General features: G+C 37.2%; 1 protein-coding gene across 14 annotated transcripts in view; it reads right to left on the minus strand.

Moving 5' to 3' along the window:
* Positions 1 to 5,621: 5,621 nt before the first annotated feature.
* Positions 5,622 to 15,635, minus strand: part of LOC104602922 (glutamine--tRNA ligase-like) — a 45,596-nt gene continuing 35,582 nt past the window's right edge. For 6 of the 14 annotated variants that reach the window (XM_010266792.3, XM_010266791.3, XM_010266790.3 and 3 more), the window contains 9 exons: positions 14,629 to 14,767; positions 13,858 to 13,989; positions 13,619 to 13,755; positions 13,423 to 13,522; positions 13,261 to 13,350; positions 7,329 to 7,429; positions 7,145 to 7,250; positions 6,949 to 7,054; positions 5,622 to 5,951 (listed from right to left, as the gene is read on the minus strand). In XM_010266792.3, coding sequence (XP_010265094.1) covers positions 5,899 to 5,951; positions 6,949 to 7,054; positions 7,145 to 7,250; positions 7,329 to 7,429; positions 13,261 to 13,350; positions 13,423 to 13,522; positions 13,619 to 13,755; positions 13,858 to 13,989; positions 14,629 to 14,706 — 903 coding nt within the window. In that variant the 5' untranslated portion in view covers positions 14,707 to 14,767 and the 3' untranslated portion in view covers positions 5,622 to 5,898. The remainder of the gene's footprint in view (positions 5,952 to 6,948; positions 7,055 to 7,144; positions 7,251 to 7,328; positions 7,430 to 13,260; positions 13,351 to 13,422; positions 13,523 to 13,618; positions 13,756 to 13,857; positions 13,990 to 14,628; positions 14,768 to 15,635) is intronic. The other 8 variants (XM_010266796.3, XM_010266795.3, XM_010266788.3 and 5 more) reach the window with 2 other exon arrangements.

Raw genomic sequence — 15,635 nt, forward strand, 5'->3', positions numbered from 1 at the left:
CAAAGAGGTAGACCACCCCTCCTCAAAGAGTACGTTAAGTTTTTGGAGGTCTGCCTGAATATAACACCAATTCTCTCAAAAATCTTACAGACAAAAATAATGACGGTGTCCCTTAACGTAAGCCCACTAAGCATAGGTAAGACTAAGCCTGTATCAGACCGTGACAATGGTCCACTTCAAAATTCATACATTCAATCAGCTCACCTATCCGGTATTCACCAACCAATACCGGAGACGGAGAGAACCCATAATGGTGGATCATCGTTTTCTTCGTGATATTTACCAAGAAAAAGAATGGCAGAATAGCAATAATTCCACAGAGATTCGTCCGACTCCACATCTTTATAATTACCATATTAATCGCCTCCAAGTAATCTCCAACTTCTGCGTTCGATCAGGCTTGCGCAGAGTCCAAAGTAACAAGCAAAATCAAAGATAACATGCATCGCCATTGGAATCTCTAGTGCCCCACTCAAACTGTTTGTGCACAGTTGATGTTTTCTTTTTCAAGAGTCAAGACTAAGGTGGAGTTGCTTGGTCAAATATATATCACTTTTTATGCCTTGTGAATTCAAATTCCAATAACAATTTGTACTTGCATTTTGAGATATTTATCTCTGATTGTTTTCAATGAATAAATCAAGGCATGCTTTAAGGAAGAAATTAAACTCTGCTGGAGATGGGTTGGCTTGCACAGTTGCACACCACAATATGATAGATCGATACTTGGCATGTTCATTCAGATTGGACCAAAACCCGTTACTGTGACGTTGATCTGTTTGAGTTTGAGGAGAGAAAATTAATTAATTACATCAACTTAAAAACTTTGCAAAAGACCAGATTTGTATTTCAATTCAAACAGTAAATAAACATATTCATTAAGAAAAACTACTACAGTAGTTATTGTTTTTGTTTTGTCTCTTACGATAACTTATGAAAGCTTGAATTAAGCAATGCCCATTAATGCCGCTTAAGTAGTAAAATAGATTGTTGGGATCCAGAAGTCAGAACTGAAGCGCAGAAGAGGAAAACGTTGTCACTTTTACTGCACCAAAGAAAGTGTCTGAACCAACTCTGTTAGAGTAGAGATTATCCTGAAGTACGTCACAAACCTAATGAAGCTAATAATCTTTATAGTGTCACCTGCAACAACAAAAAGAAAATAAAAACAAATTGTCGAATAAAACGTGCTTTATCCATCTGGAAACGACAATTCTCTTGTAGAATGAATAAGCTTCTTAGTTCTTACAAAGTTGGATATGCCGGTGCACTTGATGCTCCTTTCTTCCTACTTCTCAGAGTCAGGTTTCAGTAGTCAGTAATAAAGGACATGCATTTTCTAGGTTCAATGGACAATGGAGATGTTTTTTTGAGATGGAAATTAAGGACAACATTATGGGAATTATAATCCTTAGATTACTCACAGAAGGATTGTTTGTTTTTTTTCTGAGAGTAAGAGTAATCACAGTTCAGCCCAGAGCCCACCCAAAACCACAATAACATTAATTCGGGGTGGTAATTGGATTTGTCAACCCAATAATCAAACCCTACACAGCCTTTTGGCTTATAACCCTGAAAATATGTCGGATTGAAACCCAACCCAGTCAACTGATTTGTTTGTTTATTTACAAAACCAGAAGTAAACACCTACTGCATTTTGGACTAATAAGAAACAGACCCCGTCTTATCAAACCATCCCAATTATTGTCCGGTCTTATTTTGCCTGCCCGTTACCGGTATCTGACCCGTGACATGAAGCTGCAAACTCAACCTGAAAATAATCAGTTTAACTGGGGCAGGCTTATGGGTTTATTAGCTTCAGTCATTGGCCCCCCCTTACCTACTAAATGCGTATTTTTCTGATATTTTTTTTCAATTAAATTAAGAGCTGGTACTGACATTGATGACATGGGAGAAGCCACACGTACACGCATCATAGTCAATTCAATTAAGGGTACTTGTCAGAGTCACGGTTTGAATTGTGGTGTCGTCCTTCTACTTCCATATCACCAAGACGGAGGGAGGGAGGAGGACTAGGAGGTCCATCTTAGCACAATGATTTTGAAATCTCGTATGAAGAGTTTGGTATTCTTGTAAACAAATTTTTTTGTCTTTTGGAAGTTTGGAGCAGGGAGAATTAAATGACTTATTTAGTTTTTAAGGAGGTTGTGGGCTAATGGCTGAAGCTGAAGCTGGGTTAATTTGATTCCTATGCCCTCAAATGTTTTCATTATTTAAATTCTCCATCTACTAAAAAACAACTTACTAAGACATATTATTTAAATATTTTATCCACTACAAGCTTCTTTTTCTTTTAGCTTTTAGGTAGTTGTTGCCAAAAAGGTAATTAACTCCGGGAAGTAAAGTAAAAGTCATCTGTTCTGCGCTGCATTGAAATTTTTTCTTTAATTCAATGAGTTTGTTTATTTACATCATGCAATGAATTTGTTTCAGTTACTGAACGGAAAATATATATATATATATATATATATATATATATATATATATATATATATATATATATATATATGTGTGTGTGTGTGTGTGAGATTAAGTCAGAAGAAGATAAATGGATTTGTTTAGCCCACAATGGATTTATTTAATAAACACACTCTATTGACACCTTGAGCTAGAAGCCCTAGGGAGGGAGTATATATACCTCCCCATGCAAAGCTTCATGTAAGAAAGTATTGTTAACATCCATTTGATATAATTCCTAATTGTAGGCTACATTAGAAGGTCGCATCTGACTGTAACAAGCTTTACAACAAGAGCATATGTTTCAGTGTAGGCAACACATTTCCAATTGTATATAGCCTTTGGCAACCAATCAAGCCTTGAACCTCTCAATGGTCCAATCTAGATTTAATTTGTTTTTAGACCCATTTGCATCTTATGGGCCTTTTTTCAAGGATAGGTTGGTGGGGTCCATGTATTAGTGGTCTCAAGAGCAGAAAGTTTTGTTCCATAGCTTGGCCATAATATTGGTGTTTGTTTGCTTGAATAAAGGAAGTGGGTTCAAGTGGAGTGGAGGTGGTGGAATAAGCATGGGTGAGCCATGGTGGGACGATCATAAGTAGACAAGTGGGTTTGGGGTTTGTGTGTCCTAGTGGATCGAACTGGGCCTGGTGGCAAATTGTTATGCGATGAATCATGTATATCATTCAGGGGAGGTTCAAAAGTGGTGTTGGGACCAATGGCCCCATCAGTAATGGGTTGAATAACATGTTTTGAACCGCGTTGTGACTGATAATTTGTTTCACAAGTAATGGACATCCCCATGGGCTCAAATGATCATGAGTATCATCCATTAGGAGAGGGATAATTGGTTTGTGTCTTGAGCGGATGTTGAATCCTTAAGGTAAGGGAGCCTGTTCTCAAAAAACACATCTCCAGAAACAATGATATCACAAGTTTCTAGTTGTAGAGATGATACCCTTCTCTCCATGGGGATAGCAAATGAATATACAACGATTAGAATGTGCTACAAATTTGTCACAAATTCGTCAAACAGTATGGGAGTAATTGAGGCATCCAAACACTCTAAATGACTATAAGATGGGCTTTTTCCAAAGAGAACTTCATATGAACTTCAGCCAGATAGTATGGGAGTAGGTAAATAATTTATGATATGGGCAACAATAAGCACACATTTACCCCAGAATTTAATGGGAAGGCTTGCATGGAACCTTAAGCTATAGGTAGTGATGTTTACGTTCAACAACACCATTTTGTTGAGGTGTGTCGATACATGATCATTGGTAATTAATGCCATGACCCAATAGGTTTTGTTAAAGGCCCATAAATGAAATCACTGCCATTATCAAACATGATCCCTTTCACTTGAAAATCAAATTGGGTACTTACCATATTGCAAAACATAATGAAAAATGAACTATCATCAAACTTGCATTTTAACAAGTGAACCCAAGTAGATCTGGTGAAGTCATCCATAATTGTCAAGAAATAATGGGTACCTATGATAGATATTCTATACCCACCCCATATATCATAGTGAAAGCAATTCAATTGGTGAGGGAGTGTGTATACAACTCAGTGGAAAAGGTGTTCATGTTTGGTTAGCTTTGAAACAAACACCACAACAGTCTGACTTACTGCATACACTCATGGAGAGTTTTTTTTTTATTTTTTTTTTGTTCACTCTTGTTCAAGAAGAAAATCTTTAGAGGAATCACAAGTACAGAGTCCACAGATACAAGAAGGTAGATGGCCAAATCATCCCATAAGCTCTTCAGCATTGCTATTCGCCATGTTGCGTAGTTATCAATGTTGAGTGGAGATGACACAAGAACCTAAGATTATCGGAAGGATGCAAAAAATAAGGCTAGTCTGGATATGTCATCGTCTCTACTCTAGCTTGATCGCCAGTAATTTCACTTGAACATTAGCGAATGCAGATGGAAAAAAGAAATTTTGATCACAAAAAAGAGTCATCTTGATGACAACGGGAGAGGATCTCCTCGCTCAAATACCACAAAAAATATTCAGCAAGGAGAAGATAAGAATAAATCTTGGGGAGCATATTTTTTTTTCTTTTTGGATTTCAAGATGGGAGAAAGTTAGTCAATGGGATTTTGATTCTCATTGACCAAGAAACCCATGTTCTTTTTTAAAAAGATTGGTAATAGTTACCTACAATAAAAATTAAAAAAAAAACTCGTTTCAAATAATGTAGGATAATATATATATATATATATCCAGACCAGGCGATCATTCTTCTAGTTTCTGAAAAGGAAGATTTACAAGTGCTCCACCTGTCAAATCAGCTTCAAGGTGTACAGTGTACCAATGTTTTTAAACCATCATTGACCCAGACAGTCGGATCGTTCAACTCAGAAACCATCTAGGCAACCAATTCCATTTCACCCTTAACTCGTTCTTGGGTCAAAAACTATTGATTTGGTCAAAGAACTGCTGGCCCAGGTGATCGAACTGTTGACTCGGATAGCAGTTCACAGTTTAAGAAAGTTGCAGAGGATAGAGAAGAGAAACTGAAACATGAACTCAAATCTGAGATCGAAAAGAAAGAGAAAAGAAGAAAAAAAAGAAGATTACAGAGGTTGGAGAGAAATCGATCTGTGAGAACTCTTCAAATTTGAGATCTATGTTTGTTGCCACCACCTTGCCATCGCCGGTGAGCATTGAATCCTCCTCTCCTTCCCTCCTTCCTTTCCTCTCTCCTTTTCTTTTTTTTTTTTCTCTCCTTTCTCTCCTTCCTTTCTTTTTTTTCCTTCTTTTCTTCTTTCTTTTCTTCTTTCTCAACCAACAACCACAGTCTCTTCTCCTTTCTCATGTAAAACTTTTATATGAGAAATATTTTCCCTAATAATGCAAACCATTTGACCCGGACAGTTGAACCACTGACCCAGAAACCGATAGCTAGAGCAGTTCCATTTCCAGGTCGGTTTTTAAAACCTTGACGTGTACCATTTTTTGCACAACATGTAGTTATACAGATCACTTTGCAAAACTTCCCTCGATGAAATTAGTTGGTATTTAAGTACAAATTACAGCCCAGTGAAATTATCGAAGCGCTAGTGTATATTATATAACTATAACCACAACCTAATCTACATAACCTTGCCTTTCCTTGAACCCTGTTGGAACTTGTTACAGCTATATTTATGATGCCATTGTCATGAATAAAATGACAAGTATACATATAACTACAAAACAAAGATTTATACAGATCTTAGGTAAAAGGAACAGAACGAATTAAATTCATGCAAACAGTAATCGTAGCAATTTTTATATGTTGACCTAAACTAGTACGTATGTAAGCCATTTTTTGTCTCCCCTCTCCTCTTCCACAGTCAACTTGTAATACCAGATTTACTTGCTTCCTCCCTTTGCGTATGAATCACGTAGAGTAACTGTTCAGTTGAACACAAGTTTTTCCGGGGTAGAATCTGGATCAACCACAAAATACCCTGAAACAACCAGAAAGAACAAATTAATTAAAACATGATATACAACCACTTGAAAACAATGCCATTCTTGGCAATGCATCTAACAGGTTGACACCGAAAGGAACTAAGGCTGCGTTTGGAAACAATGCAATTGAAGTGTAAATCCTGATTCAGGGTAAATTTGCACTCTGGTTCACTTTTGCCTGTGTTTGACAACATTACATTTATGCATTAACAAATGACAGACCAATGCATATTTACATTGATAATAAGATGTAAAAGTACATCAATAAAAAAGAAGTAAATTTGCATTCAAGTGGGCTTTTGATAAAAAAAAAAAAGCATATGCTTTATTGGAATTCATGGTTGCATCCAAGGTTCAAATTATCGATACGCTCGATATGCCGGTAGGGGCATGGGCAAATCGATACTATTTTTTTGCTTTTTTTTTTTCTGAAACTGGTTCAGGGGGGCCGGTTAAGGGCTCCTCCACCCCCTGAACCTTGGTTGCATGCCATTACAGCTAAAAGTCTGTTTGGTAAGAAGGTAAATTTGTCAATGCAAAACTAACCCAATTTTGCAATTTATATGCACCGTTTTATACTCCACATATTTGCATTCACACTTATTTGCATTGTTCCCAAATGCAGCCCAAGTGTGCACACAAATAAGATTGTCAACATTTCATGTGCACAGTGGAAACAAATTACTATCAAGCAGCGAGGTCTAACAAGAAGCCCAAAAGGCACCAGTGTGAAAGCTTAAAGCTTTGATGTATTAAAATATACTTGCTGATTAGTAAGACCTATGAATGATTCTGAAACAATTTCCAAGCCTCCTGTACGTTCTGTCTAAGTGGCATATTGTAAGGCATTGCCGTTTTATCATGTGGTCAAAAAATTAGATAATCACAGTGCATATGGAATGAAGTAATATTTACTTGTCATTCAGAAGGAACATGAACATTATGCATTCAAATGTCCAGTATAAACAGCTGAAAAACAGGTACTGGAGTTACCTAGTCTTTCGAACTGGAACCTGTCTCCAACCGCAGCACTGCTAAGAGAGGCTACAGAAAGAGCCTCTGGAATTACCTCTTTGGAATGTGGATTCAGATCCGCAAGCTAATCATCAAGTTAAGCAGGATTCTAATGCCATAATAAGAAAGCCATTAAGTACTCAGTAATATGCTATATAAATTGGTTAGCTAAAACCTTGGGCTTTGTCTTTTTGGAAGGATCATACTCTGCCCGAATCTCAACAACACTCTCATTATCTTCACCATAGATTACTTCTTTGCATTTTATGGGAAAGGCATACCTGCAAGCATGAAGGAGATTTTGTAGTTCAGCAGGCATTCAACATGTATAGAGCCAAAATGAGAATTCAGATACATACCTAAGCAGGACAGATTTACCAGGAGCAAGCCCATAATAATCCTTTGAATCCTTAACCCGAAAATCAGAGCGTTCAATATACACAACATTTGTGAAGGGAACCTATTGGTGAGAAGGGAGAAGAAATCACTCAAAAATAAAGCCAGATAACTTTTGAGAAAATTCAAGTAATTGAAAGATGTGATCTGACAAGAAATCATCTGTCTGTACAAGTCTATATATATATATATGTATATATATATATAGGCAAAATTATGGAAAATGTGAAAAGTCAAAGAGGTGATGCCCATCATAGACATGAACATGAAACTGTATATAAAAACAAGGTTTATACAGCACAAAAGGATTGAGAGAAAAGATAAGAGGATTCCACTTCCCCTCTGCCTGAAGGACCAGAAAATCAGGGATGTAGAAAAGGTTCCCAAAAAAAGCCTGAAACCCTGAGAATACAGACAAGGTAATGTAGGAGCCAAAAAGTCAAATTGAAACTTTCTAAACATTTTTACATTTTTGTACCATTAGACAGCATCAGTATTTTGGTCACTTTATATGTCTATGCCTCTATAGGATCCGACCTAATAGTTTGATTCCTCTATTATAGTTCAGTTGTCTTTAAAATTTCAGTCATTAGTCAAGTTGTTTAGGAGTTATTGTGTGTGTGTGTGTGTGTGTGTGTTATAAGCATCAGGAACAAATTTCATTAAAAGAGAGAAGCAGTCACCCAACTCATAATCATAGCAGGTGGGCAAAAAACAACATACCCCTCTACAATAGACCAAAAAAAGATTTCTACAGAGAAAAAACAAAGAAAAAAATAAGAAACGCCCAGACCTGTGCAACCCCAATACAAACAATCCTTTCTGACCACCAACCTTGTCAAAGAATCAGCTCTAACATATTTGCTCTCCTGGGTAGTGGATATCAGATTAATGAGATGTTCAAGCTGGTACCCAAGGATGAGCCAATCTCACCAGCATTCTAAATAGCCAAGGTACTTGATCCTGAGCATTCATCCAACTAATGACAGTTTGGTGTTCCCCTTCAACTATTATAGTCAAAGACCCCTGCTGGGCTACCAGTTTAATGCCTTGAACTAATGCTAAAAATTCTGCCCTCAATGAGATCCGGAGCCCGCTGGTCCTGTGTAACTGAGAATTACATTACCACCAAAGTCTCTCACCACTCCTCCCACTCCAGAAATCCCAGGATTACCAAGACAGCACCCATCAAAGTTTAATTTGTAGCTTCCTTCTCCAGGTGGGCTCCATTCCACCACCCTTTGTTGTACCCTGTTGTTAAAATCTACAATAATGTTCCGACCTCTTAATAGATCATTCAGACTTACCCCATTGAAATCTTTTCCACTACAGGGTTCCAAAACCAACTTTCCTCTGGGTAAGCACCTAGGGGAAGTCCTAGATGGATTAAAAGCCACTCCGAACAAGTACAATCTAAACAAGCTGCAATAGACTCCATCTCTCCTCTACCCAGATTTATCCCCACCACACAACTCTTCTCAAAATTGGTTTTCAGATTTGAGACCCTCTCGAAGAGAATTATTAGATTCTTCAGATTTCTCACCTTCATCAAATCACAATCCTTACAAAAAATTATAATGTCATCTGCAAACTGAAGATGAGTAATTGGAACTTTGTCTCAACCTATTCTCCACCATCTTATTGACCTAGTGCTGTCCGCTTCTGATAAGACTACTAAAAGCATCAGCAACCAGTGTGAATAACAAAGGGACAGAGGATCAGCTTGTCTTGGGCCCCTACAGGCTGGGAATTAACAATTGACTACCCCGTTGACTAATAGAGTTATGGCAGGAAGTAAGGCAACCATTTATCCATTTACACCATTGTTGGTGTGAAAATTTTAAGAAATTAACATACAACATAATTCACTCAATCGAGTGATTGAGTTTTTATTATTTTGGGTAAGGCCCATTCAGGGAATCATATGGATTGTTCCCCTTAATTACATCTCCACAAGAAAGTAGAGAACACCTTTTGATTCTAACTTAGAGAGATGAATGCATAGAACAAAAGAAAAGAATAATAGAGTACTTCTTAAAACGAACTTTTCATTTGCATTTCTTTTACATCAAGTGTACAAGAATGAGAAGAAAAAAAAAAACAATACAATTGAGAAACTCCACAACAATACATTTCTCTCTTTCTTTTCTTTTTGATACAAAGAAGACTTCCTTCTCACTCCTTTCTTCACAATTAGTTGTAGTCAATCAGATGAACTTCAGACTGTAGATAGTCTTAATCCTCTGGATTTTGTATACAAGAAGGGAACCATAGTCAATCAAATTGATTATTTGATTGTAAACGGTTTTTATCCCTCTGTTCTTCATTTTCATTTGAAGGGAACCATAATCAGCCCTTGGGAATTAGACTATAGATGGTTTAATCCCCAACTTGTCTTGATAGAGGGACCATAATCAACCAAATAAAAGCACCTGACCGTAAATGGCTTCTTTCCCTCTATTTCCCTTCTTAAAAGTTAAAAACAAAAGAGAGAGGAAGAAGACATATATAGGAAGTATTCATAGAGAGGACTTTCCTTTACCTACCTGTATTAGTGAGGTTTCTTTATCTCATCCCCATCTTCCTCTAAGAACTTCTCTTTGCTTCTCTCTTTCTCTTGGCTTTTCTTAAGAAATCTCAAAGAGTGGTATGCTCTGAGACACAATTTTCTCTGAAGAGGAGAGACCGCTCTAGTTTCCCCTTAAAGAGTTCAAATAAGGAGTGGGGTAGTTATGCAACTACCCCATCCCCCTAGGTGACTAACCAACCCACTTATTTGGGTTATAAATTATTTAAATATTCATTTGGATTTAGAAAAAAAAAATATCCTTCAACAACCATCTATCCCCAAAACCACACTTCCTTAGCACCTCTAACAAAAAGCTCCAATCCACTAGATCATAGGCCTTTTCAAGATCTAGTTTACAAACAAAACCTTGATCATCCGATCTTCTCATCTCCCCCACACTTTTTTTATCAATAACCGAATTTCATTAGATTTATAAAAAAAAATTACAGGATTGGGAGATGTAAATTGTCTTAACTCTCCACAACAACTACACAATTACATTAGAGCCCAAAACAAATGATTCCTTCACACCCTTTGTTTAGCTAAAACATCAGCAAAAGCATTCACAATCCTTTTAACCCAGCTGAAATGCACTTCCATATCTTTAGTCAGCCATTTAAATCTATTTTTCTCATTCCTGTAAATCCAGAAACCCTTATCTTCCTTTTGCACCTTGAGTTTGACCAATGAGGGAGGGGAGCACCTTTTTGATCCTCAAATATAAGACCTTAGCCAAAATCTTATACACGCTAGTCACTAGACTAATAGGTCTAAAATCTTTTGGATATTTGGCATTTTTCTTCTTTGGAATCAGGGATACGAAAGTAGCATTCACTCTTTAACTTATAACAGAATTATCCTCAAATTCTCTGAAAACCTCAAACAAGTCTCCTTTGATAATGTTCCAGCACTCTTGAAAGAAAGCCATAGTAAACCCATTCAGCCCTAGTGCCTTGGATCTGTCCATTAAGAAAACACCTTGCCTAATTTCCTCCTCAATGTTCCTTTCCAAAAAACCTTCGCTTTCTTTAAAAAGTCTCTACCAAGTCACATCTTCTAGTTCCACTCTATTACCTAGGACCCTCCCCAGAATAGATTTGAAATGAGCAGCAAAACAATTGGCTATCTCCTCTTGGGATGTATGAACTAGCCCATCCACTTCCAGTTTAGTCACCAGAGTTTTCCTTCTCCTTCCATTGGCTAGTTCATGAAAGAATTTAGTGTTTCCATCACCTTCCTCGATCCATTTACATCTAGATTTTTTACTCCAAGAGATTTCTTCTTGCAACTCTTCTAAATCCCTCTTCAACTTCCAAATAAATTCTCTTTCATGTGTATTCATGATTCTTTGATATTCCTTCACAAACAATTCCTCTATTTGGACAATAAAAGAAGATTTCAGTTCTTCTATTCTCCTGAATTGATCCTTGTTCCATTCTTTCAATTTTGACCTCAACTTTTCATTTTTTTGTGAAATCTTACCCCTTTCCACTTCACCCCCCTTATACTCCACCATTCTACCTAAATCTTCTTCACCAAGTCTGGGTGTGTCAGCCACATGTTTCAAACCTAAAGGTCGAGGTCCTCACCTAAATGGTTCCCATCCTAGCTCAATGGGACAATGGTCAAAAGTTACTCTAGGTAGAGCTCTAGTATCAAATCCCTTCAATGGTTTTCCCAACTTTCGCTAAAAAGGAATTTGTCTAACTTTGAGCAAGTTGGGATTTCCTGAAAGTTGGACTCAAGTATAGTGAGCTTGCAGCAGAGGGAGTTCCTTCAACTCATAGCTATTAATGAATTCATTGAACTTCCTTATGCTGGTTGTAATAGTCTGTTGGGGATTGTTTGATTCATTAGTAAAACGAATTACATCAAAATCCTCCCCCCCCACCAAAACACCAAGGACCTTCCCATAACCCTTGAATCCCATATAATTCTTTCAAGAATACATTCCTCTCTCTGTAATTGCTTGGTCCATACACATTAGTTAGTACCCAAGTGAATCCATCCTCCACCACCCTAAACTTTAACGACACCGAGAAATTTCCAATTACTTATCAAAAAGAAAAAACTACAAGTGTTTAAAGTCATGTAAAATTTAAAAATGTTCACCCAAAAAAAGTTCATTTAACATCTCTTAAGGATTGGGACTGATCCAGGTATGTTTTCTTTAAGCTTTGTTAATCCCAAAATTGTCTCGTTTTGGCAATTTCCGTCCTTTTGTATTGATCCCGTCTTCACAACCCAAAACTTGTTTCATCAATTTTCATTCTTTTGTATTGATCCATCTCCTACATCTGTTTAGAACAAATCTAGTACAAAACATCATTTCAGAATTCCAATCCTATACCTGTTTTCCCCTATTTTAAACTTTTCACAATTTCGGGGCAAATCTAAAATTGTTGCAATCAAGCCTTAGACCTTTCTTAACCTAACTAACTGCTGGCTTTAGTCCCAAAATCACCCATAACCCTATTCTAGCTAATAAATTCCTAACTGGATCCACCCTTGCATTATTCTAATCATGCATCAAATTGGGTATCACAGCTATCAGCCCTACATCAATTTGGTATAAGAGAAAGTGTTAAATTAATTCAGATAAGTTTTGTCCTCTCTCATGCCCTTGACTACTGAAGGTTTTTCCCTTAAACATCCTGTCATATTAATAAGCTTGACCATTGCTAAGAAAAAAATAAAAAAGGTGGTCTTGCTCAAAATCCCAATAATGGCATCTCTTTCAACTTCCAACATTAGAACAGACCTATCTTATAGAGGGAAACATATTTTTATATCTTCTCAACCCAAAATAGCTAAGAAAGGTTCCATTTTAAGGATGCCCCTAGGAAAAGATCCAATTAAGTCAGAGCAAGGCCTAAGAAAGGATTAGACGGTGTGTCTATGAACCCTGGTGTTGGAGGCTTGAATCCATCCTCACCCACAACCAACCCAAATGGGAAGGTCAATGCTACCCATCCCAATCACACAAAGTGTACCAATAGGTGGCTGCAAATGCTCTCCAAAGATGGTAGATAAATAGCAAAGCAGTGTAAAGCAAGTGCAGTAACTCAAGCAATTATTTATGTAATACACCTTTGCATGTAAAATAATGCACACCAAAATTTTGTATATCTACACGCTTGTGTTCCTAAGCAAAGAGTTCAGCTATTGGCCTGGACTATCCCTTAGGCCTGCCTCAGCAACTTGACAACCTTAAGAGCATACACACAATATACTATTAAGTTTTTTAATGGCTAACATAATTATTTGTCAAATTATCTAACAAAGCACTCCTTTAACCAATTAGCACTATAGAATCATGTATTCACCTTGTAAAAAGAAGATGCATCATCTGTCTGAGCATCAGGCCATTTCTTGGCATCAAGATCGATCACTGATTCTAGATTTGTGATAACAACCTGTAGACAGAGAGTTTATCAATCAATTGCTACCACAAATGGTACCCAATCAAAAGTTGACAAGATGCATACCTTGAGAGGATGCAGCACAACCATTGTACAAGCTGCTGTTCTGTTAAGCTCTTCTCTTATGTGGTATTCAAGGCGATCCAAACGTATCATACTATTATCACTATAGAAAGAGTACCATTTCCAACTATTATGAGAAGTTATAAAACAAAATAATAGCATCCACTGACAAGACCAAGCAGGAAAAAAGAAGTTCAACCTTCTAGTAATTCCAATTCCTCGAATAAATGCATTGATGGCAGTTGCAGTCACTCCTCGACGTCGTAAACCAGCCAGTGTCATTAAGCGGGGGTCATCCCAACCATTAACCCACTTCTCTGTGACAAGGCGGTTCAACTGCAAGAGAAAATCGCAGGCTTTATGAGTGGGAAAAAAAAAGCTAAAAATGACCAAAAAAATACTTTTAAACTTTCCATAGATTTTAACAAGCAGCCACACCTTCCGCTTTGACATCACCGTGTTGGTGACATTTAATCGTGAATACTCCCACACATAGGGTTGGTAAAGGCTCAATGCATCTAATAACCAGTAGTATGAAGCATGGCGAGTCTCAAATTCAAGAGTACATAGCTGCAAAGAAAGGTCTCATAAGAATTGTTTTCTATGCACCCCATCAGTAAATTAATACTAAAGACAATTTCATGTTAAAAACACGCCAAGGCATAAAGGGTGAATGCATTTTCTGAATGGTCCTCCAGCAGGCTAATATGGAGGATGAATATCTCCTACTTGTAACAACTGAATTGGCAGCACAAAGGCATTCCAAACATCAGAAACAGTACCCCGTCTGTTTCCAATTTAATAACTCAAAGAAAAATGACAAAAAAAAACTTCATTCTAACATCATCCATCACTATATCATTTAAAACCAAAAAAATTCTAACATCACCCATCACTGTATCACTAGATCATTTAAAACCAAGAAAGAATTCGAGCTAGGAGTTCTGCTGGGATTGATATATAATCCTTCCCTGTGGCTAGAAAGGAAGTATTTATCCAAAAATCGTGAAGACACACCGAGACCCATAAAAGGACTAAAGTGGCCACCCAGGCCATGAGATGAACCACAGGTTGGTCATGCTCTGATAGTCCATATCAGTGAGTACCCCCCCAACACCATGTGTTTGGCTGTTTTTTGTAAGTAAAATAAAAAATGAAATTCATTAAAAATTGGTTCTTTGCAATTTTTATTTGTAAGTGGATACAAACCATGTATTTGGTGTTTTCACAAAATAAGCCCTGAAAAAATTGGTTCCTTGCTTTCCACAGGCTGTTTGGTTGAAGCATGCCCCATCAAGATAGAATGATATTTAGCAAACATAGTGACTCCTTTAGACTGCCAGCTGAGCTGCCACACACATACCAGGCTTCTATATCAGTCCTAAATCCACCTGGGATAGCCACTTGATTAAAAGAAATAAAATCATTCATATTTGAAAAAAAAAGAGAGTTCATGGCAGAAACCAATAAAAAGAGCATGGAAATCATAAATAAAACCTCTAATAACCATACTATGATTCATGGAATCCACACACCTTCTCTGTGGTTAAAGACAGCGTCGATATTCAACACTATCAATATTATTTCTGTTTCTTCTCACAAGAGGGATACTCTTTCTCATTTGGGCTTTCTCAGGAATGCAATTGGAGGACTTGGCACTGGGAAATTAGATTCAAACCTAACTCTTTTGAAACCTAATAGCAATCATTTATTCCAATTCCAATGTTTCCAGTTTGCATTTAATTGATCAGATGTTTACTCAAGTTGTAAAATCTGGAACCAACTGATGGGTGGCTCGGTTGGTACGGTTGCTGCATAATCCCAGTGGAGACTTGGGATCGAATCCCAATGCCACCAAATTTGAGGGAGTATGGGTTGGGTGCTCTGCTACTCAACAGGCCCCATGAGAGATATGGGCATATCACCAACATAAAAATAAAAAATAAAAAAAAATGTTGTGAAATATTGATACTCGGCTAATTTGTATGATTGGTTACTGGAATTGAAATATTTGGTATCCTTGGTTATGCTAAAATTACTTTTGAACAAATATGTGTATGAGGGGGAGAAAGAGAGAGAAAGAGAGGGAGAGAGAGAGAGATGGTCTATAATAATGGTCTGATGGTAGGTAGTGATATACAAAAAAAAAGTGAGATGTAGCAGCACATTTTCAGTATGACAAAGGATTTGGTGAGTATGACCTGAAATTATTATTA

This window comes from Nelumbo nucifera, chromosome 4 (genome assembly GCF_055504915.1).
Source record: "Nelumbo nucifera cultivar China Antique chromosome 4, China Antique-T2T, whole genome shotgun sequence".
In the NCBI taxonomy this organism is placed as follows: Eukaryota; Viridiplantae; Streptophyta; class Magnoliopsida; order Proteales; family Nelumbonaceae; genus Nelumbo; species Nelumbo nucifera.